General features: G+C 52.5%; 4 protein-coding genes across 32 annotated transcripts in view; 2 read left to right on the forward strand and 2 right to left on the reverse strand.

Annotated features, from left to right (window-relative positions):
* LOC127462852 (zinc finger protein 239-like) overlaps nt 1–9,208 on the forward strand; it is a 151,438-nt gene extending 142,230 nt beyond the window's left edge. Inside the window, exon 4 of the transcript XR_007900573.1 lies at nt 9,009–9,208. The gene's annotated coding sequence lies outside the window, so the exon portion shown is untranslated. The remainder of the gene's footprint in view (nt 1–9,008) is intronic.
* The window catches only part of LOC127462835 (zinc finger protein 239-like), a 306,020-nt gene that overhangs the window by 160,050 nt on the left and 123,423 nt on the right, over nt 1–22,547 (reverse strand). The gene's annotated exons all lie outside the window — the stretch shown is intronic.
* The window catches only part of LOC127462846 (zinc finger protein 239-like), a 293,082-nt gene that overhangs the window by 146,779 nt on the left and 123,756 nt on the right, over nt 1–22,547 (forward strand). For 15 of the 19 annotated variants that reach the window (XM_051771793.1, XM_051771794.1, XM_051771777.1 and 12 more), the window contains one exon: nt 7,861–8,918. In XM_051771793.1, coding sequence (XP_051627753.1) covers nt 7,861–8,699 — 839 coding nt within the window. In that variant the 3' untranslated portion in view covers nt 8,700–8,918. Of the gene's footprint in view, nt 1–7,596; nt 7,673–7,860; nt 8,919–22,547 lie in introns of all 19 variants that reach the window. The other 4 variants (XM_051771789.1, XM_051771775.1, XM_051771788.1 and 1 more) reach the window with 1 other exon arrangement.
* LOC127462842 (zinc finger protein 239-like) overlaps nt 1–22,547 on the reverse strand; it is a 211,337-nt gene that overhangs the window by 98,949 nt on the left and 89,841 nt on the right. Inside the window, exon 2 of the mRNA XM_051771771.1 lies at nt 59–134. Within this exon, the coding sequence (XP_051627731.1) occupies nt 59–107 (49 nt within the window). The 5' untranslated portion in view covers nt 108–134. The remainder of the gene's footprint in view (nt 1–58; nt 135–22,547) is intronic.

Consider the following 22,547-nt stretch of genomic DNA (forward strand, 5'->3'; position numbering starts at 1 on the left):
GCTGGGCTGACAGAGCCAGCACAACACCCGCCCAAAGGGACACTGACTTCCTCCTCACCTGCCTGGGGGGCCCAAGGCATCTTCCTCTTCCTCACAGCCTCCTCCATCTGCCCAAGCTTTGGGAAGGACAAATCCTGATGGGGGGGAAAACAAGGGCTGAGCACATTGGCTTGGGGGTTCCTCCTGCCCAAGTCCATCTCTAGAACTCACCGGGCATCCTGTGTCCATAAAAACCTCCAAAACACCAAGATTCAGCCCAGATAAACCCAAACCACTAACAAGATTCACGTGAAAAGCCTCTCAGAAATAGCAAGATGAACCCCTCCCCAAACTGCAAAAGGTTAAGATTCAGCCAAAATATACTCCAGAATATGAAGATTCAGCCCAAAAAAAAGGTGTTTAATTGGGAGGATGAGGGGAGTGAGGTCACTTCATGAGCACCTGATTGAATTTCTGTATATTAATCAAAACTGAATTAACATAAAAACTCAATTTTTTTCTTCCTAGTTTCAGTGTAGAGAATAAATATGAATTCACTGGACTTCAGGCCTTGATCATTACCCCTGTGCTTTGGGGTGCAAATGCTTTCTCCTTCCACTTCTCCCCTGCCATCCTGTCTGACAACTGGACTCCTCTGCTGTGCTGTGCCAATATCCTGGGATGTGGAGTTTCCATGTTTGCAAGGATTAAAGGCTACTTTTGCCTACCAGTGCCAAAGGCTGCTCTGTGAAGTTCAGTGTGAGAGAATCCTGGGCAGTCAGACACTGAAATTGTTGAGCTGGAACAGGTCATGCAAATGGAATGACAGAATCCATTCTGCTGGCCCAGACACAGAAGCCAATATCTGGCTGTGGCTCTTTGCCTCACTGGCACCATCCTCTGTGGTTCCTGCTGCCCACCATGGCACTGGCAGCCCCAGGGGCACAGGTACGTCCATCCTGTAAATGAAGTCAGTCAGATTGTCCACAAGTGTTAGCAGGAGTAAAACAGTGCACTGCTGACCTTCTCAAATTTATCTCTGTTAATGTCTGACTTCACTTGGTCAATCTGTGTTCTCTTGCACAGCGTTACGTGGGTTTATGATTTTTATTATCACTGCACCAAATTAATCTGGAATGTGTGGTCAGAACAGTAATTACCTGTATTTGTGTATAACTGTGCTCTTCTATTTTTCATGCTTTCTGGCAAATTCACTGACAACTTCTTTCACGACTACATGATGGGGAGTGAATTTAATATTGGGGGGTTTTCCTGAGGGCAGCACTAACCAGACTGTTGTGTGTGTGTGGGAGACAGGCAGAACCACAAATGCCTGCACAGCCCAGAGCAGTCAGTGTGGGGCTGTGCTTGCTGCTGCAGAGACCCCCAGGGAACAAACCCAGGCAATACTTTGGGTTTATTCCTTGCTCTGTGTCACTGGAATAGGATGTTCCACAGGAGCTCTGTCCCCCTCTGTGGCACCAGGTGGCTCGAAGCTGAAGAGAGGGGGGGTCAAGTGTGAAGTGTGTCCCTAAGGAGGACACTTGCCTTGTTATTGCTTGTTACTTGTAATATCTTACAGATATATCATACAATAGCTAAGGATGGATTCTATAGAATATGTGCCATATATATGATACAGAATATATCTGATTATTGCTTTACCTGCCTGTCCAGACAGATCTTGTGTATGCAGAGAGATTGTATTTGAGGGGATATGTTCCTCTCAATACCCTGTGAGCTCCACTCTCAATGCCAGCAAATTCCTGAAGCTCCCCCTCCTGTGCCCTGCAGGTTTTGGCAGATTTGCAAGAGCAGGGGAATCATTCCCTGCAGCCCCTTTGCACTGTAGGAAATGGGAGCCCTGTGCACATCCTGCTGCCCCCAGATTCCATTCTGGGTGTGGGAACGACCCTGGGGAGCAAAGAAATGCCTGGTTCTGCAGGAGTTGGAGATGCTCAAGGGGCAGCAAGACCAAATCAGGGGCCTGGGGGGGCCTGGGGGGCTTTGGGGTGCAGGAGGGTCCTGGGGGAGCTGGGGAGGGGCTTTGAGGATTGGGGGTACAGACCAGTACAGACCAGGACAGACCAGCACAGACCAGTACCTCCTCACTGCTCCCCGGATCTCTCCTAGAGGTGGGCCATGTTGTTGTGGGAGACCTGAGCCCCCCCCAGTGCCCTCCCAGTACAGCCCAGTGCCCCCAGTACAGCCCACTGTGTTCCTGTCCCAGGGTGCCGGGTGATCCCTATTTAAGGGGGTTGGAAGGGATTTTGGGGGGTTTTGGAGGTCTCTGGGTGTATTTGGGGGAGTTAAAACAGGTTTTGGGGGCATTGGGGCATCAAAGGGATCTGTGGGGGGAGGGGATTAAAGGGAAAATGGAGGTTAGGGGACATTTGGGGGAGTTAGAGGGGCTTGGGGGGGAGAGAAGGGGCTGCAGCATGAGCAGGTGAGTCCTGAGACCCCCCCGGTGTCCCCAAGGCCTTCTTGGTGTCCCCAGTTCCCCCCTTGACACCCTGAGACCCCCCTGGTGTCTCCAATGTTCCCAGGGACTTCCCACAGACCCAATTCCCCCCTTGGAACCCCCAATTCCACTGTCCCCAAACCCCTCCCCACTGTCCCCAAACCCCATCCCTGATGTCCCCAACCCTCCATCTCACCCCAGGAGCCCCCCCTGGACCCTCTGACCACAAAAACGCCCCCCCCCCCCCGCTCACAGAAAGGCCAAGGGCATCTGGGGGCACATTGGGGACAGTTGGGGGGCTTTGGGGGGCACTGAGTGATTACTGGAGGATACTGGGACACACTGAGGGGAACCAGGGGGAACTGGGGGGTTACTGAAAGACACTGGGATGGCACTGGGAGGGACTGGAGGTGAACTGGGGCACACTGGGAGGTTACTGGGCCATACTGGGGGTTACTGGGTACTCACTGAAGGATCACTGGCCCATACTTGAAAGCAGTGGGAGGTCACTGGGACACACTGGGTGGTCACTGGGGGGTTACTGGGCTGTACTGAGGGTCACTGGGAGGCCACTGGGATATACTGGGGGCACTGGGATCCCCTTTACTCAGATGTGGTACATCTCCCTCCCCTGGATTTTGGGGGACATCCCTAGGACCCCTGGGGGATGGGGGACCCCATGAACCCACTGCTGGGCTTTAGGGGACTCCACAAAATCCCCTCAAAACCCCTGAAATCCCCCCCTCGACCCATCAAAACCTCCTCGAGGTCCCCTTAAATCCCCTCAGAGACCTCATCCCTCCCCAGCACCCCCTAAACCCTCCCAGTGACCCGCAAATCCCACCCGGGACCCCCCAAGCCCATTCAGGGACCCCCCAATCTCCCTCAAGGACCCTCAAAACCGTCTAGGACCCCTTAAACCCCCCAGAGACGCCAAAACTGCCTAAAAGGTCCCCGCAAAGCCCCCCAGGACCCTCAAACCTCCTCACAGACCCCCAAAGCCCACCTGGGAAACCTCAAATCTTTTCAGAAACCAAAACCCCCTCAGAGACCCCCAAACCCCTTCAGGGACCTTCAATTTCCCCCCCGAGTCCCCTCAGGACACCGAATCCCCTCAGGGACCCCTAAAAACGTCTCCGGGAACCCCGAACTCCTCTGCTAAACCCTCCCGAGCCCTCCAGCCTTTCCACCCACAGCCGCGCTCCCCGCAGCCCCCGAGGGGATCCCCAGAGCGCCGCTCTCGCCACAGCCCCCGCCAGATCTTACAGCGACAAACAGGCCCCGGCGCCATCCCCGAGTCCCGGAAGCCAAGGCGGCGCTCTGCGCGTGCACCGCGTTCAGAAAACACCACCGCAGCCAATCAGCACACGGACGCGCCCCCGCACGTTCGCCGCCGCGCCTGCGCTTTGCGCGGTGCGCTGTGGGAGTTGTAGTCCTTGTGGACGATCACAGCGGCCCTTTGCACGTGAGCGGACGAAAGACAAGACGAGGAATAAATAAAGAAGAAAGAAAAAAGAAAGAAAAGGAAAAAAAAAAAGGAGAAAATAAAGACAGAAAAACTAAAAACCAAAAAGTCTAATCCTCGTTTGCCGCAGGGACTACAATTCCCACAGTGCACCGCGCGCGGCGAAGGCGTGGCGGAATGCAGGCAGGGGCCGTGGCCGCGCGCTGATTGGCTGCGGCGCGGGTCAGTCCGGGCAGTGCGCGCGCACAGGATCGGTGATGGCGGCGGGGTCTGTTTGTCGTTGTGAGTCTGGCGGGGGGGGGGCGGCGAGAGCGGGGTCTGGGGATCCCCTCGGGGGCTGCGGGGAGCGCGGCTGTGCGTTGGAGGGCTCGGGAGGGTTTAGCAGAGGAGTTCGGGGTTTCCGGAGACGTTTTTAGGGGTCCCTGAGGGGATTCGGTGTCCTGAGGGGACTCGGGGGGGAAATTGAAGGTCCCTGAAGGGGTTTGGGGGTCTCTGAGGGGGTTTTGGTTTCTGAAAAGATTTGAGGTTTCCCAGGTGGGCTTTGGGGGTCTGTGAGGAGGTTTGAGAGTCCTGAGGGGCTTTGCGAGGACCTTTTAGGCAGTTTTGGGGTCTCTGGGGGGTTTAAGGGGTCCCAGACGGTTTTGAGGGTCCTTGAGGGAGATTGGGGGGTCCCTGAATGGGCTTGGGGGGGTCCCAGGTGGGTTTTGTGGGTCACTGGGAGGGTTTAGGGGGTGCTGGGGAGGGATGAGGTCTCTGAGGGGATTTAAGGGGACCTCGAGGAGGTTTTGATGGGTCGAGGGGGGGATTTCAGGGGTTTTGAGGGGATTTTGTGGAGTCCCCTAAAGCCCAGCAGTGGGTTCATGGAGTCCCCCATCCCCCAGGGGTCCTAGGGATGTCCCCCAAAATCCAGGGGAGGGAGATGTACCACATCTGAGTAAAGGGGATCCCAGTGCCCCCAGTATATCCCAGTGGCCTCCCAGTGACCCTCAGTACAGCCCAGTAACCACCCAGTGTGTCCCAGTGACCTCCCACTGCTTTCAAGTATGGGCCAGTGATCCTTCAGTGAGTACCCAGTAACCCCCAGTATGGCCCAGTAACCTCCCAGTGTGCCCCAGTTCACCTCCAGTCCCTCCCAGTGCCATCCCAGTGTCTTTCAGTAACCCCCCAGTTCCCCCTGGTTCCCCTCAGTGTGTCCCAGTATCCTCCAGTAATCCCCCAGTGCCCCCCAAAGCCCCCCAACTGTCCCCAGTGTGTCCCCAGATGCCCTTGGCCTTTCTGTGAGTGGGGGGGGTGTCGTTTTTGTGGTCAGAGGGTCCAGGGGGGGCTCCTGGGGTGAGATGGAGGGTTGGAGGCATCAGGGATGGGGTCTGGGGACAGTGGGGAGGGGTTTGGGGACAGTGGAATTGGGGGTTCCAAGGGGGGAATTGGGTCTGTGGGAAGTCCCTGGGAACATTGGAGACACCAGGGGGGTCTCAGGGTGTCAAGGGGGGAACTGGGGACACCAAGAAGGCCTTGGGGACACCGGGGGGGTCTCAGGACTCACCTGCTCATGCTGCAGCCCCTTCTCTCCCCCCCAAGCCCCTCTAACTCCCCCCAAATGTCCCCTAACCTCCATTTTCCCTTTAATCCCCTCCCCCCACAGATCCCTTTGATGCCCCAATGCCGCCAAAACCTGTTTTAACTCCCCCAAATACACCCAGAGACCTCCAAAACCCCCCAAAATCCCTTCCAACCCCCTTAAATAGGGATCACCCGGCACCCTGGGACAGGAACACAGTGGGCTGTACTGGGGGCACTGGGCTGTACTGGGAGGGCACTGGGGGGGGCTCAGGTCTCCCACAACAACATGGCCCACCTCTAGGAGAGATCCGGGGAGCAGTGAGGAGGTACTGGTCTGTGCTGGTCTGTCCTGGTCTGTGCTGGTCTGTCCTGATCTGTCCTGGTCTGTACTGGTCTGTACCCCCAATCCCCAAAGCCCCTCCCCAGCTCCCCCAGGACCCTCCCGCACCCCAAAGCCCCCCAGGCCCCCCCAGGCCCCTGATTTGGTCTTGCTGCCCCTTGAGCATCTCCAACTCCTGCAGAACCAGGCATTTCTTTGCTCCCCAGGGTCATTCCCACACCCAGAGTGGAATCTGGGGGCAGCAGGATGTGCACAGTGCTCCCATTTCCTACAGTGCAAAGGGGCTGCAGGGAATGATTCCCCTGCTCTTGCAAATCTGCCAAAACCCCCCCACCCTTGCTCCAGCTATAGCCTGGAATTTGTCTTTGTTTCCCTTGGGTTCAGGGTCAGGCTGTGCCTTTGTCCAGCCCAGAGGCTCAGAAAAGTGTTTCTCCTGTCGCACTGCAATCTGCTGCTGCAGACAGGACCCAGGCACTGGTGGCACTGGGAGTGAACAGCAGAGTGTTTCCAGGGGCTCTCTGAAGGAACACAAGTGTCCAAAGAAACCAGCACAAGTGTCCACAGAAGTCCCAGTCCTTCATCCCTGAATGAGCCCAGGAAAAACTAAGTTTTATTTCCATGGAAGGAGGTTGTGCTGGTTTAAAAGTTAACCAGCAGGGGGAATGAACTCAACTCAAAGGAGAGATTATAAGTCAGAATAACAATTTATTAAAATAATACAGTAAGTACAATAATACAAACAAACAATTGGTCTCAACCCACAAAAACCCAAATGTATGACCCAGTACCCTGGGGCCTGAACAAAGTGGTGTTCCTTGGGCCCTGTTTGAGTCCAAAGTAAAGGGAGAGGGGAAGAACCTGCTGGTGGGAGAGCTGCTGCAGTCTGGCCAGAACTGGTGATCGCAGTCCAGTGGTGGTCTAAGTCTGGTTGAGAGCGATGAGATGCAGCCGTCCTCTGGATCCCACGAGTGGGTTGAAAAATGTTCCAAAACTCCAAGATTATATATCCTCCAGTTCAGGCAGGAATGCTTGGTACTCTCCTCAGGGCGGGGAGTTCCACAAAGGGTGTGAGGACAGGAGCATCCTCCTATCTCACAGGCCTCTTAACACCTAGTTTATAGCCTGAGGAGTCAGGCTCTATGGGCAGAGGGTGCGAATAGTCTATTGACAACAATAGTCTAGTTTCTGGGAAATGACATGGAAGGCTATAGAATACAGTTTTGGGTTACACCCACCATGATGAACTGATCTCAGCTGTCCTAACTAGGACAGAGGTTTTTCCCACTTTAACGTGGCTTTAGTTCCAAACCAGTTCCTTCATTTCCTCCTCCCAATTTCCCTGAAGGACACTGACAGGGACCATGGACACTGACAGGGATCACAGAGTTTGTCCCTTGGCCGTACAGCTCCTGCTGTTTGGCAGCACAGGAGAGGTTAATTAGAGCCCAGGCTCCAGTCTCGGGGCGCCCCTTGAAGACAAGCTTGAAATCAAACAACTTTCCTGCTGGAGGGTTAAATTCAGTCCTCATCATCTTTTTTTGGGCTGAATCTTCATATTTTGGAGTATTTTTTAGCTCAATCCTAACTTTTTGCAGTTTGGGGTGGCGAGGGTCTTCTTGCTATTTCTGAGGGGGTTTTTGCCTGAATCTTGATGGTTTGGGTTTCTCTGGGCTGAATCTTGGTGTTTTGGAGGTTTTTATGGTCACAGGATGCCCAGTGAGTTGTAGAGGAGGGCTTGGGCAGGAGGAACCCCCAAGCCAACACACTCAACCCTTGTTTTCCCCCCATCAGGATTTGTCCTTCCCAAAGCTTGGGCAGATGAAGGAGGCTGCGAGGAAGAGGAAGATGCCTTGGGCCCCCCAGGCAGGTGAGGAGGAAGTCAGTGTCCCTTTGGGCGGGTGTTGTGCTGGCTCTGTCAGCCCAGCATGGCCCCGGCTGCAGGACAACCCCGCTGCTGCCGCCGTCCTGCCGGGGCCGGAGTTGGGGGGATGTCCTTGGCCTTCCCTGTGGGCCGGAGGCAAATCCCCTGCCTGTCCTTCTTGCTTCCTGCCCCAGGCCCCGAGCTGAGGACGGAGAGCCCGGAGGACAAATCCCCCCGGCAGAGCCTGGTGGGAGAGGCCGTTTTGAAGGGCTCCCCGGCGCAGGAAGGCAGCGGGGAGGAAAAGGGCCGGAGATCCCCCCGCAGGAGGGGCTCCAAAGCCAGCCCAGGGTGCTCTGAGGAGGAAAGAGCCAGCCTGTGCCGGGAAGGCGGCCAGAGCTTGAGGCAGAGCTCTGAGCTGGTGGTCCCTGAGCAGCCTCCCAGCAGGGAGAAGCCCTTCAGATGCTTGGAATGTGGGAAGAGCTTCAGGAAGAGCTTCAGCCTCATCCGACACCAGCACATGCACACTGGGGCACGTCCCTACATGTGTGGGGAATGTGGGAAGAGCTTCAGCCAGAGCTCCAACCTCTGCACCCACCAGCTCACCCACACCGGGGAACGGCCCTACACGTGTGGGGAATGTGGGAAGAGCTTCAGCCATAGCTCAACCCTCCGCATCCACCAGCACATCCACACTGGAGAATGTCCGTACACATGTGGGGAATGTGGGAAGAGCTTCAGTGACAGCTCTACCCTTCGCAAACACCATCGCATCCACACTGGGGAGCGGCCCTACAAGTGCTTGGATTGTGGGAAGAGGTTTCGGACCAGAGAGAATCTCCTCAGGCATGAGCGGACGCACACAGATGAGAGGCCCTTCCGCTGCACCGACTGTGGGAAGAGCTTCAATCAGAACTCCCACCTCATCAGGCACCGGCGCATCCACACCGGGGAGAGGCCCTACAAGTGTGGGAAGTGTGGGAAGAGCTTCACCCAGAGCTTTAACTTGACCTCACACCAACGGACCCACCGGTAAGGGAAGCCCTTGAGTGCCCCGACTGCGGGAAGAGCTTCAGCCGCTGCTTGCACCCCAAATGAACCCCCTGATGGGGAGGCAACCCCTGGAGTCCAGTGACTGTCAGTCCATCCCTTTCGACCACAAAGGGCCAGTCCCCTTTCACAGGGGCAGCTTCTTCCAACAGAACCCTTCCTGGGGGTGTGTGGAGATTCCTGCCTTGGCTGGGGACCCCCCAAGGTCACTCCTGGAGGCTGAGAGCAGAGATCTCCCCATTGGTCTGGGGGAGTTCCATCCATCTCTAATAAACAATTACTGCTTTGGTGCCAGCTTGAGTAGAATTGCTTCAACAATTGCTTTAGTGTAGAGCACTGTCCTATCTTATCCTGTACTCCTGGTAGTTTTAGTGTTTCTATTGTGCAGTAATTAATTGTGATGAAGATCTTTTGTCTGATCATTTGTAACCCTAAATAATTCATTTCTATCAATAGATCTGATTTGCCATCATTAAAACCTGAGAGACAAAAGTGGTTCAGTCGCACCTCTGTAATTCCTCTAAACTGAAACTGTTGGGATAATACAAGCCTGAGAGTGGATCCAGCAGCCCTCAGCACCCCACAGGAAATTGGGAGCTCAGGGGGGCCACCTCTCTTTTCCCAACCCCCCTGTGCCCAAAGACCCCTATGGGACTGTCGGACCCGCCAGACCACCCCCCCTTTTCCACCCTTCTCCCTGTTCCTCCCACTTTCCCATTGTCCCCTCAATCCCCAATTCCCCCTCAAAAAAATTTTGGGGTCCCAACCCCCACTTTTTGCCCTTTCTCCTGTGGGTGCTGAAGGAGAAAATGAGGCTGCACACACAGAATTCCATTACAGGACTTGTCCGCCCATCTTTCCAGTGTCCCCCTTTCATTGGGGTTCCTTTGCAAGTAGCGCCTGGGCTTTGTCTTTTAGTCCACCAGAATTCCCAGCGTGGCCCCAAAACAGTGCCCTGATCCCACACATTCCCCTCCCCTCATGTGCTGGCTGTGTTCAGCCAGCAGAGAAAAACACAGGCTACCATGCAGAGCGTTCCAAGTGGTTTCCACTTTGGCAAACAGCACTCTCTGGATGGAAAACACCAGTCAAGGCCAAAACACTCCTGGTCGATCCTGATTAACTGAATGCAGCTGCTGCTGCCTTAACTTGTTCCCACAGAAATTCTGCAGTTTCACAAGGAGCACTTGAATGCAGGAGGTTCTGCAGGGTCCCAATGGCCCCTGGATTCTGGGAGGTTCAGAAATATCTCAGCGCTCCCTTGGTTCCAGGAGGACACGCATGTCACCAGCAACCCTTGGTTCCAGGAGGTTTGACAGTGTCCCAGAGTTCCTTTGATTTCATGAGGCTCGAGATTGTCCCAATAGACTCCTGATTCCATCAACCCCCTCAATGTCACAATGGTCCCTTGGTTCCAGGAGTTTCTGCAGCATCCCAGGGTTCCTTTTATTCCATGGGGATCTGGAATGTCACAATGGGCCCTGAATTCCAGGAGTTTTCCCAGGGTGACAGTGCTCCCTTGATTCCATGACATTGCACAGTGTCCCAGGGCTCCAGAAGGCCCTGCAGTGTCCCAATGGTCCTTCATTCCATGAGGTTACTTATTGCTTTATTTGCCTCAGTCTTTAACACCCAAAGAGTTGTCCTCAGGATCCCCAGCTCCCAGGGCTGGCAGTTGGTGATGGGGAGCTGAGTGAAGCCCCCACAATGCAGGAGGAAATGGTCAGTGACCTGCTCTGCCAGTGAGACCCCCACAAGTGCCTGGGCCCACATGGGATGCACCCAAGAGTCCTGAGGGAGCTGGAGAAAGAGCTGGCCAAGCCACTCTCCTTCCCCAGCAGTGCTGCAGAACCGCACAAGTCCCAGCTGACTGACAGCAAGCAAATGGGATGCCCATGCACAGGAAGGGCCAAAAGGAGCATCTGGGCAACTCCTGGCCTGTCCCATTGACCTCAGGACTGGGGAAGTCCACGCAGCAGATCCTCCTCAGTGCCATCCCATGGCACGGGCAGGACAACCAGGGGACCAGGCCCAACCAGCGTGGGGTTGGGAAAGGCAGGTCCTGCCTGACCAACCTCATCTCCTTCTCTGACAAAGGACCCGCTCAGCAGCTGAGGGAAAGGCTGGGGATGTGTCTCTGTGGAATTCCAGAAAGCCTTTGTCACCCAGCAAACAGTTACCCGGGCAAGCCATGAGCAACCAGTTTGTGCAGGAGATGCTGGGGGAGATGGTGCCAAAGTGTCTGATGGCCCAGGGAGTGGTGGGGAATGGAAGGAAATCCAGGTGGGGCCGGTCACTAGTGGGGTTCCCAAGGGCTCAGGGTTGGGGCTGCTCCTGTTTAACACCGTTCTTGATGATCTGGGCCAGGGGATCGAGTGCCCCCTCAGTAAAGTCATGGACAACACCAAGTTAGGTGTGAGTGTGGATGTGCTGGAGGGCAGGAAGGCTGTGCAGAGGGATCTGGACAGGCTGGATCAATAAGGCCAAGTGTCAGGGCCTGCCCTTGGCTCCCAACAACCCTCTGGAACACTCCAGGCTGGGGGCAGAGGGGCTGGAGAGCTGCTCAGCAGGAAGAGACTTGGGGGTACTGCTTGACAGCAGCTGGATATGAGCCAGAGTGTGCCCAGGGGGGCAAGAAGGCCAAGGGCATCCTGGCCTTTGTGGAGAAGACTGTGGCCAGCAGGAGCAGAGAACTGATTGCCCCTCTGTGCTGGGCACTGCTGAGGCCCCACCTCGATTTCTGTGTCCAGTTCTGGTCCCTCAGTGCCAAAAGGCCCTTGAGGGGCTGGAGCGTGTCCAGAGAAGGGAACGGAGCTGGGGAAGGCTCTGGAAAACATGTCTGCTGAGGGACGGCTGAGGGAACTGGGCTGGTTGAGTCTGGAGAAGGGGAGGCTCAGGGGGGACCTCATTGCTCTCTACAATGACCTGAAAGGAGGTTTTAGTGGGGTGGGGGTTGGTCTCTTCTGCCAAGACTGTAGTGAAAGGTTGTGAGGGAATGGCCTTAAATTGCATTGGGCAAGGTTCATATTAGATATTAAAGAAACCTTTTTCCACTGAGGGAGTGTTGAGGAACAAGTAGCCCAGGGAAGTGGTGGAGTCTCTGGAAGTGTTCAGGTGTGTGGTGGGTTGATTTTGGCTGGACACCAGGTGCTCACCCAGCCACTCTATCACTCCCCTTCCCAGTGGGACAGGGGAGAGAGTAAGGTGGGAAAAAACAAACTCGTGGGTTGGGATAAGGCAATTTTTATAAAGCAAAAAGCAAAGCAAAGCTTGCGCGCGCAGAAGCCAAAGACAGCAGGGTTTGTTCTCTGCTCCCCATGAGCAGCCATGGTCGGCCACTCCCGAGGAGCAGGGCTTGGGTACCTGTGAGGGTTCCTCAGCAGGCAGCCATCAGACAATGAATGCCCCCCTCCTGCTCCCTGCCTCAGCTTTTAGAGCTGACCTGACCTCCCATGGGCTGCAATGTCCCTTGGGTCAGTTGGGCTCAGCTGGTCTACTTGGGTCCCCTGCCAGGCTCTTGCCCTCAGCTAAGGAGGGAATGTCCCAGTGTTGGTGCTGTGCTCAGCAGTGGCCAAAACACTGGGGTGTTCTCAACCCCCTTCCAGCTGCCAATGCCAAGCCCAGCCCTGGGAGGGCTGCTGTGGGGAACTGAACTGCAGCTCAGCCAGACCCAACCCAAATATCTATGGCACATATTCTATAGAATCCATCCTTAGGTGTTGTATGATAGATCTGTAAGATATTACAAATAATGAGTAATAATAAGGCAAGTGTCCTCCTTAGGGACACCCCCCCAAACTCCTGCCTGTGTTTGTTCCCTGGGGGTCTCTGCAGCAGCAAGCACAGCCCCACACTGACTGCTCTGGGCTGTGCAGGCATTTGTGGTTCTGCCTGTCTGACACACCCCCAACCTTGGGATGGACCTGGATGTCACTGGCTGTGATGTCACAGGGGAGCCGTGATGTCATATGATGGATGTGATGTCATAAGGGAGCTGTGATGTCACAGGATGAATGTGATGTCACAGGGGAGGACGTGACATCACAGGGAGGATATGATATCACAGGGGAGTTGTGATGTCATATGATAGTTGTGACATCATAGGGGAGCTGTGATGTCATAGAGGAGATGTGATGTCACAGGGAAGTGTGATGTTACAGGAAGGACATGATGTCACAGGAAGGATGTGATGTCATGGGGAGATGTGATGTCAGAGGGGAGGATGTGTGTCAGAGGTGAGCACGGGATGTCACAGGCATGATATGATATCACAGAGAGATGTGATGTCACAGGAAGGATGTGATGTCATAGAGATGATATGATATCACAGGAGAGGTGCGATGTCGTATGATGGATGTGATGTCATCAAGGAGCCTTGATGTCACGATATGGATGTGATGTCATAGGGGAGCTGTGCTGTGACAGGGAGGATGTGATGTCGGAGGGGAGGACGTGATGTCACGAGGACGATGTGATGTCACAGGGGAGGACGTGACATCACAGGGATGATTTGGTATCACAGGAGAAATGTGATGTCATATGATGGATGTGACATCATAGGGAAGATGTGTTGTCATAGGAGAAGTGTGATGTCACAGGAAGGATGTGATGTCACGAGGAACATGTGATGTCATAGAGGAGTGACACATCCCCCCCCAACCTTGCTCCAGCTAAAGCCATGGAATTTGTCTTTGTTTCCCTTGGGTTCAAGGTCAGGTTGTTTCATTTCCAGGGTTGTCTAGAGATGAGTTAAGGGGAACTCAGACCTTTTGGTGAGGAAGGAGTTGTTTACTCTTGAGCATTTGAACTCAACCTTTGTTCCTGGTTTCTTCCCACTGTTTCAGAGCAGTTCATTTCCCAGGGGGAAAGCTCTGATTCCCCAGCACAGTCAAGTTCTCCTGAGCTCAGGAGGTTTCACTGGTCTCATTATTCTCCAGTATTAATTCTGTGACAAATTCTTGCTTCCTAGGTCAGTGAAATGTTAGAAGAGAGAGAATCTCACCTTGATCTTGGACAGAACACTTATATTCTTCTTTATTCTATTGAATTCTTCCCTAATAGTTATGGATGACAGGACACCCATGTGGAAATTCCCTTTTCTGGTTTTCAGGACTTAAAATAGATGCTTTTCTGATGTGGGTATTTATTGTAGTGTTATTGATTCAACTGTGAGGGTTGAATTGAGTGTTCCTTGCACCTTTTAAAAAGTGCAACCCCTTTAACCTATTGTTTTAAAACCCACACATTGGATGTCAGACGACACAAGGACAGCAGGTAGAGATAACCCTGATGTAAGTGATGGTTCCAGTCATCCCGTGGATGGATCAAAGATTCCCAAGGCTTTGTTCCAAGGCCGCTGCCCCGCCCCCACCCTCTGCCCCAGCGCCTGATTGGCCGCCGCCCCACCAATGGGCCGTCCCGGGGGATGCAAATGTCCCGCCCTGCTGCATATTCATGAGCTGTGGGCGGGGCTTTGAGCCCTCGATCAGGGCCCGGGCGAGCTTTTGGTCCCCGCCCGTGCCGAGTGCGCGGGGTCGGCCACGGGAACTTTGCTGTTCTCCGCGGGGCGCACGGAGGGTTTGTCGCCGGGCGCACATGGACTGGGGAGAACTCTGCCCGCCGGAGCCGCTCTCCCTGCACCGCCAGGAAGAGCAGGGACCGCTCCCGCCCCCAGCCCACCACAAGTTTTCAGTGTGGATATGGATATTCTTTAGCCCTGGTTTCTTCATTGAGATCTTTTCCTGAAAAACTGAGATCCTGTTATCTGGTATAAACTACGAGTAAAGTGGGAAGAGTTTTTCTGAGGTTTTTCTCCAATAGCAGCCTTAGGGAAAGAAGGCCCTCAGATACTTTGGGGGAGCTGTGGAGAGCTGAGCAGGAAGGCTCAGGAAAAGAACAAAACCATCACTGTGCACAAATCTGGAAAGGAGCTTTGGGAAGCTTTGGGAAGCTTTGGGAAGCTTTGGGAAGCTTTGGGAAGCCCTTCACGTCTGCAAAGGGTTTAGTCTTTTTTAACAGCTTACAGGAGATGGTGACTCTGAGCCTCCTCCCCTTCCAATTCAGCTTTTGGCACAGTTGTTTGCAATGTCTGAAGTGCTGAAGGACACGGTGAACCAGATCTAGGAGTTTGTTTTCTGCCTCTTTCGGTTGTTCCTGTGTTGTGCAGAGCCCTTGCTTGTTGGAGTGCTGGTGTCTGTTCCTGGCAGCAATGACAAGGCGAGTGCAGGAACAAGGAGGTTCTGGTACAAACCACTTGTCTGAAGGAAACAATGTCTTTTAGGACTGTCCTGGTATCTGAGGCACCTGCTGTTCAGATCTGCAGCAGACCTGCTGGTGGGCTACAGTAGGACCTGTGAGCAGGATGGAGAGAAAAACACCCATGACAAATGGCAAAAGAGAGGCCTCGTCCACTTCTCCTCACCAATTGGGTTTCCACTGGGGCAGGCTGGGCAGGAATGGCATGGAATGATGTGACAGAGTTGTCACTGTGTCACTGTCTGTCAGGCTGAATCTCTGGGTCTGCATTTTCCAGCCCACTGCTATAACTAGAATTTAATGTTACAACTAATTGTATAATTACTCTAAATTAAAATTGTTATCCAGGCAACTTGGAATAGCGTGTTTTCCTTTTAATTCATATTCTGTTACTCAAAACTGTCTTTTTAAAATATAGTATAGTTAGCCATTGTAAGAAAGATTAATAATGGAATAAAAATATCAGCAGAGGAAACACGTTTTCCTTCCAGGTTCAGGTGGATGAAAATAAAAATATTAACATGTTAAAACTGTACTGTAGATAGAAAAAGTTTAATGTTCTCATGAATTTGGCATATAAATTGCTACTCGGCAGCCCACTTTTATGCTTAAAGTTTGAATCTCTCCTATGTGCCAACCTGTCAACACTAATTTTTAAACTTTCCTACTCATTGGAGGGGAAATGTTTAAAAAATGCCTCCAGGAGGTGAGTGTGAAAAAGTGCTTTTTCTGTGCATGTAACAATTCCATAAACACTCTGTTGAACAAAATGTTATTTAAAATTTCAACTGAGGACTGGAAGTTCAGAAGAGTAGGTTTGCATTAGTAGTTCTTACTATCAAAATGATCCTTTTTGGCTTCTAATTTGTCACATGGTTAACTTTAAGAACTAGAGAATGAAAACAGTTGTATAGTTAACATATTGTGAAGGTGAGAGGTGTATCATGTACTTCATTTTTTTCCTGTGAATGGTGGTGTATTCTATCAGGGACAGCTGATCTAGTCCAAGAATAGAGAGAGACTCAGCTGCATTTTGTAACATATTTTAGAATAGAAGCTGAAAGTGCTGACAAGGAGCACTTACTGGATAGACTTAGAGAATTTGTTTAATAACAGTAATATAAACCACTGGCAATATATTGAGCCAGAACCCACCAAGTTCTTTAGTTGTAAGAAAGTCAGTTCCAATGTGCTGATTTACAGTGACTGAGGCTCCAAACCCCTCTGGCTGTTCTCTTCATAACAATTGGAAATGAGAGAATTGAGCAAATACGCCCTGAACACTGTGAGTGTTTTGTTCTGTGGTTTTGTTTTGGTCAGTTGTTGGTTTGTTGGGTTTTTTTTGTCAAGAAAGCTTTTCCATTTCTAGCTGGTGTAGGTGTGTCCCTTTTGCATTCCCTTTTCATGGCCATCCTCCAGAATTAGCTTTGGTTGAATAAATGCCAGTGGAAACAATTAATTTAGGCCAGTTTTGAATTCTAATGTGAGAGCCCAACAAATCTTGATCTTGGGAGATGTGTAGGTGTAGCTGTTGAGTAAGAAGAGTGTAGAGTGACATCCATACCATTTTAAAGGAAAAGAAAAACAAAAACAAAGAAAAGAGAAATCCCATAAACCTTAGAGCTCAAAAATACAGTTAAACTTGAAACAGTTTGCTTGCAAACAGCTGGATTAGGTTTGGGGCCAAACCAGCAGAAAGACTTCAGGAAAGTGAATAAATCCAATACAGAGTTTGTGTGACAGATTACTGAGAAATAAGGGAAAGGTCAATCTCCAGCACAGTTTATACTTTTTCAATTTTATTGTCAAGTTGCACCTAATCTTAACAAATCTACTTTGTTATAGAATAATAAAACTGCATCTGAGTTTCACTGCTCATTTAAGACTGAGCAGTAAGAGAATGTTATTTCTAATTCCAGTGCCACATTTTAATTTTGCACAGCAAAACTTGGTAGTGAAAATGTTACCAAATGACAAAGTAAAGGATCTTTAAAGATAAGCAAGGCTGTGCACAGGTTTATGACAGCCATTCAGATAGACTTTCTTTCATCATTACATTGCTGTTTATGGCTTATTAATACAATATAATAAGACATGACCCAGCAGCTCAGATGGCAAGCAGCCAAATCTCTTTAGTGAAAGGAAAATGCCCCCTTAAATACCCCTCAGGGGACAGGTGACCCACCTGCCCAGTGACAGCACAGCACACACTGCTCTTGTGCCTCAGTGGGCTGTGCAGGGACTCCAATCCCCAGAATGCATCCCCTGCATCCGTGGGACACCCCTACAGGAGAGGGGCTCAAAGGCTTTCCTGAAGTCAGGAGAGGCACATCCCCAGCCTTTCCCTCATCTAATGAGGGGGTCATTTTGTCATAGAGGAAGACCAGGTTGGTCAGGCAGGACCTGCCTTTCCCAACCCCACGCTGGCTGGGCCTGATCCCCTGGATGTCCTGCCTGTGCCATGGGATGGTGCACTCGGGTGCATCCCTTCTGGGCCCAGGGCCTTGTGGGGGTGTCATTGGCAGGGGAGGTCACTGAGCATTTCCTGCTGGATTACAGGGGCTTCACTCAGCTCCCCATCACCAACTTCCAGCCCTGGGATCTGGGGATCCTGAGGACAAGTGGTTTCAGTAGTACAGACTGAGGCAAAGGAGGCATTAAGTCCCTCAGCCTTTTCCTCCTCCCCTGACACTGGGCTGCCCTCTCCACCCAGCAAGGGATGGAGACTCTCCCAAGCCCTCCTTTTGCTGCCCATGGATTCAGAGACACATCTTTTGCTGTCTTTAAGTGCGGTGGCCAAATTCTGTTCTGGTTTGTCCTTTTCCCTTTGAATTTTCTCCCTACATAACCTCACCACATCCTTGTAGTCTCCCAAGTTTCCTGCCCCTCCTTCCAGAGGTGATAAACTCCCCTTTTTCCTTGAGTTCCAGCCTAAGTTCTCTGTTTGACCAAGTTGTGCTTTTTGCCCCCGGCTTGTCTTAGGGCACATGGGCACAGCTCCTGGAGCTTTGAGATTTCCTTCTTAAAGCACCTCCAGCCTTCCTGGACTCCTTTGCCCTTCAGGACTGACTCCCAAGGGACTCCAGCAATCATTCTCCCAAACAGGCCAAAGTCTGCCTGCCCTCACTCCAGGGTGTCAGTTCTGCTGCCCCCTCCTTCCTCCACCCAGAATGGAAAACTCCATCATTTTGGGGTCTCTGTGCCCGTTGGCTCCAACCACCACATCCCCCACCAGTCCCAGAATCATGGAATGGTCTGGGTTGGAAGGGACCTTAAAGAGCATCTTATTCCAACCCCTTGCCATGGACAGGGACACCTTCCACTAGACCAGGTTGCTCAGAGCCCCATCCAACCTGGCTTTGAAAAACTTCCAGGGATGGAGCAGCCAGAACTACTCTGAGACACCTGTGCCAGGATCTCACTACCCTCACAGTCAAGAATTTCTTCCTAATATCCCATCTAACCCTGCCTTCTCTCAGTGTGAAGCCATTCCCCTTGTCCTGTCACTCCAGGTCCTTGTAAATAGTCTCTCTCCATCTTTCTTGTTGGCTCCCTTCAGGCACTGGAAGGTCACAATTAGGTCAGCCCAAAGCCTTCTCTTCTCCAGGCTGAACAATCCCAATTCTCTCAGCCTTTCCTCACAGCAGAGCTGCTCCATCCCTCTGATCACTTTGATGGTCTCCTCTGGACTCGCTCCAGCAGGTCCATGTCCTTCCTGTGCTGGAGCCCAGAGCTGGAGGCAGCTCTGCAGGGGTGACAACATTACAGCCCTGTGTGTTCCAGCAAGGACACTGTGGAACCTCCTGGAGTAAAGGGGCCATTGGGACACTGCAGGGCCTTCTGGAGCCAAAGGAACCCTGGGACACTGTGGAATCTGATGGAATCAAGGGAGCATTGTGACAATGTGAAAACTCATGGAATTAAGAGGCCATTGTGACACTGCAATCTGGATCCCTTTCCCCACCCACAACGTGGGGAAGCCCAGTTCTAGTTCCATCTCCATCTGAAGAACCATTCCGACGTCTTGAGGGATGGGGAAAGGGAACTCCAGTGACAGGGTTTTTCAGGCCTCGAGCCTGGAGAGGAGAGGTGCCCTCCCCTCTCCCCAGCACCCACGTGGGTCCATGGCAGGCAAAGAGACAGCACACCAGGCGTGGAGAGGAGGCACGAGAGAGTTTATTGTTGGGGAGGTTACATTTATAGGGTTAGGAGGAATCACAGGTTAACCAATTAGAAGTCTCAAGGGGCTTACAGGAACACCCAATCACAGGAAGGGGTTAACAAGGACCAATGGGACACCTCAGGACACCTTTCCCAGGACATTCCTGCATGGGAGATAAGAGTTGCTGTAGGGAGTGTTGGGAAGAAGAAACACGTGTTGTCAAAGAGACCACAAAGAGCCATCCTAAGACATGTTCAAACAAGTTTCTCATCAGACTTAGTGCTACACTGCAAGGCCTCATGGAAGCAAAGGAACCCTGGGAGACTGTGGAAACTCATGGAATCAAGGGTTCATTGTGCCATGAAGGGCCTCATGGAACCAAGGGAGCCCTGAGACATTTTGGGCCCTCATAGAATCAGGGGCCATTGTGACACTGAGGAACCTCGGGGACTCAAAAGCCACTGTGACACTGCAGGGCCTCATGGAACCAAAGGAACCCTGAGACTTTTCAGACCCTCATGGAATCAAGTGGCCACTGTGACACTGCAGAGTGTCATGGAGACAAAGGGACCCTGGGACACTGTGGACCTCAAGAAATCAAGGGCCCATATTGGCACTGTGGAATGTCATGGAATCAAGGAGACATTCTTACACTGCAGGGCATTATTGAGCCTAAGTGACCATTGTGACACTGTGGAACCTGATGGAGTCAAGGGGCCTTTGTGACATGCGGGGCCTCATGGAACCAAAGGAACCCTGAGACATTTCAGGACCTTGTGGAATCAAGGGACCACTGTCCTCCTGCAGAGCCTTATAGAGCTAAATGGGCCCTGGGACACTGTGGAATGATGGAATCAAGGAGCCACTGTGACACGGCAGAAGCTCATTCAACCAAAGGAACCCTGGGACACTGTGGAACCACATGGAATTACCAGGCCACTGTGACACTGCAGGGCCTCATGGATCCAAAGGAACCCTGGGACACTGTGGATCTTCATGGAATCAAGGGGTCATTGTGACACTGCAGGGCCTCATGGAACCAAAGGATTCCTGGGACACTGTGGAATCTCATGGAACCAAGGGGCCACTGTGATATGTGGGGCCCCCTAGAACCAAAGGAATCCTGAGACATTTTGCAAACCCATGGAATCAAGGGTCCATTATCACACTGCAGAGCCTTCCAAATCCAAATGGACCCTGCGACTCTGTGGAACCTCATGGAATCCAGTGGCCATTCCCACACTGTAAAACCTCATGGATACTGTCAGGTTCCCATTATTAAAAGACACTTCTGCCCAAATTCAGCTGCAAAGGAGACCTTGTGCCAAAGGTAGCAGTCCAGGTTTGATTTAACAGTAAATATGAGGTAGAGAAAGAAATAGAAAGAAAGAGAGAGAAGAAGGGGGTGGTGGGAAGACAGTGAGAGAGAGACAGAGATGAAGTAAATGTATCACACCATGGAGATCCCTGAGGTTCCCACCTGTCCTTCTTCACCCTGCTCTGCTCGGTGGAGGGTCCCCAAGTTGTGCTTTTGGGCTGTCACTTTTATACAGCCCAAGCCCCGGGTATTCAGGGGGGTAGATGCTGTTCCCACAGCTTGGGCTGGCACGTGGACAAGGACTTGCTTCCTTTCCCACAGTTTGCCACAGTGGGAGTTTTGCCCGGTGTGCTTCCAGTCTGCAGGTGGGAATCTTTGTCTGGATGGGTTCCCCAGACCTGCCTTACCAGCCCTGGCTTCCTGTTGGGGCTGTCTGCTCTTTCCCACAGTCTGCACAGGGCAATTCTGTCCTGGGGGCTACTTCCAAAGCTTCACCTCCCTTTAGGCCTTGGAATTAAAGGTCTTCCTGTTTGCCACCAATTCTTATGTGTTGTGGAGCCTTATGGGATTTTCCTGCTTTGACAGTGTTTTGAGACAGTTCATTGTGCCCTTCAAGTCCTTCCATGTGCACACACACCCCACTCTCACCAGTGTCTGGCCCTCCAAAGAACACCAGCCCTGATGATTTGTAGCTCCCACTCCAGTGGCTGGCACTTGGAGCTCCCTCTGTACCCAGAGCTCAGAGCTCCCTTGTGCCAGAAAGTTTAAAGAGATTGTGCCTCATTCTGCCAAGACAACCTTTGGGAAAAAAAGTGTCATTCTGTGTTTCCTGGGATAAGAGCACTCTTCCAAAACCTTGGAAAGGTCCCAGAGATCTCCCAGGAAGGAATTTGGGGCCTCAAGCACATGACCTGTATATAGAGGCTGAGGACTCAGGGGTCAGTGGAGGACAGTAGAGGAGTAGCCTGAGAGGTCTGGAAGGGGGGGGTCAGAGCTGGTGGAGCTTTTCTTCATTGCAGAAAACAGCCTAAGAAAGAACTAGTGCCACCAAGGGCAGCTGGGGTGGTCTAGACTGGTGACAAGAAGTCAGAAATTTCCTTCCAATGTCAGTGTTGTGGTACAATATGTCAGAAAGGAGTCTGGATGAACCCAAGGCTTTGTGTGTGCAGGAAGAGCCAGGGAGGACGCAGAGATGTCAGTGCAGGAAGGTGCCAGCCAGGTGGGCAGCCGGGGGGATGAGGACAGCCTGCAGGGAAAGGGGCAGGGCATGGACACCGTAGGACAGCCTGGGCTGGAGAGGAGACCGGGAGGGGGAGAAGCTGAAAGGCCCTGCCAGAGCCACCTTCTGCAGGCCTTTGGCCATGGCTGCTGTCTGTGCCCCTGAGGCCAGGAGGAGGGGAGTGCCCCTTGCAGCCCTGGGGCCTCATGGCCTCCTTGTCCCTGCTCAGCAGCCTGGCAGGTGCCACCCCATGGGCCTGCCCTTGGCACTGCACATCCCACATCCCAGTGCCCCAGGAAGAGCCCTGAGGAATGAGGCAGAGACAGCATGTGCCTTCCCAGGGGCTGGGGGTCAGGGCTTGGCTCTTTGGATTAAGGAAACAAGTCAAGGTTTCTTCAGCATCAGAGCCACCTTTCCCTTGCTTGTCCATCCTTGGCATCACTGTCTGCAGATTTCTGCTCTAACTGGAACCTGGGGACAAGTTCTCAGTTGTGTCCCTCAGTGAGACTCATTAGCACTAAGAGAAACTTCAGTGTTTCAATGTCACTTTGACTTGTTGAAAAGTTGTTTAAACTTCCTCTCAGGGACTGAGTCTCATGTAAACAACAGCAAACCCCCCTGAGGGTCATGAAATGCCTGGGGCTGTTGCTGTGCTGCTGAGCTGGGCCGGGCTCCTGGCACACAGGGAGCTCCTGGCAAGCAAGAAGAGCTTCAAAGAGACAGCTCTGCTGGTGAGCAGCTCCTCTGCACAGCCCAGCAGGGCTGAGGGCACTGCCTGCAGCACCCAGGGCACAGGAGAGAAGGCAGAGAGATGAGAGGCAGCCTGGGCTGGGAGGTGACTGAGCTCTCACCACGCAAGAAACCTTCCCAGGATTTGAAG

Source organism: Manacus candei, unplaced genomic scaffold (genome assembly GCF_025592945.1).
Source record: "Manacus candei isolate 608988 ecotype Guabito, Panama unplaced genomic scaffold, ASM2559294v1 h1tg000142l, whole genome shotgun sequence".
Taxonomy (NCBI): Eukaryota; Metazoa; Chordata; class Aves; order Passeriformes; family Pipridae; genus Manacus; species Manacus candei.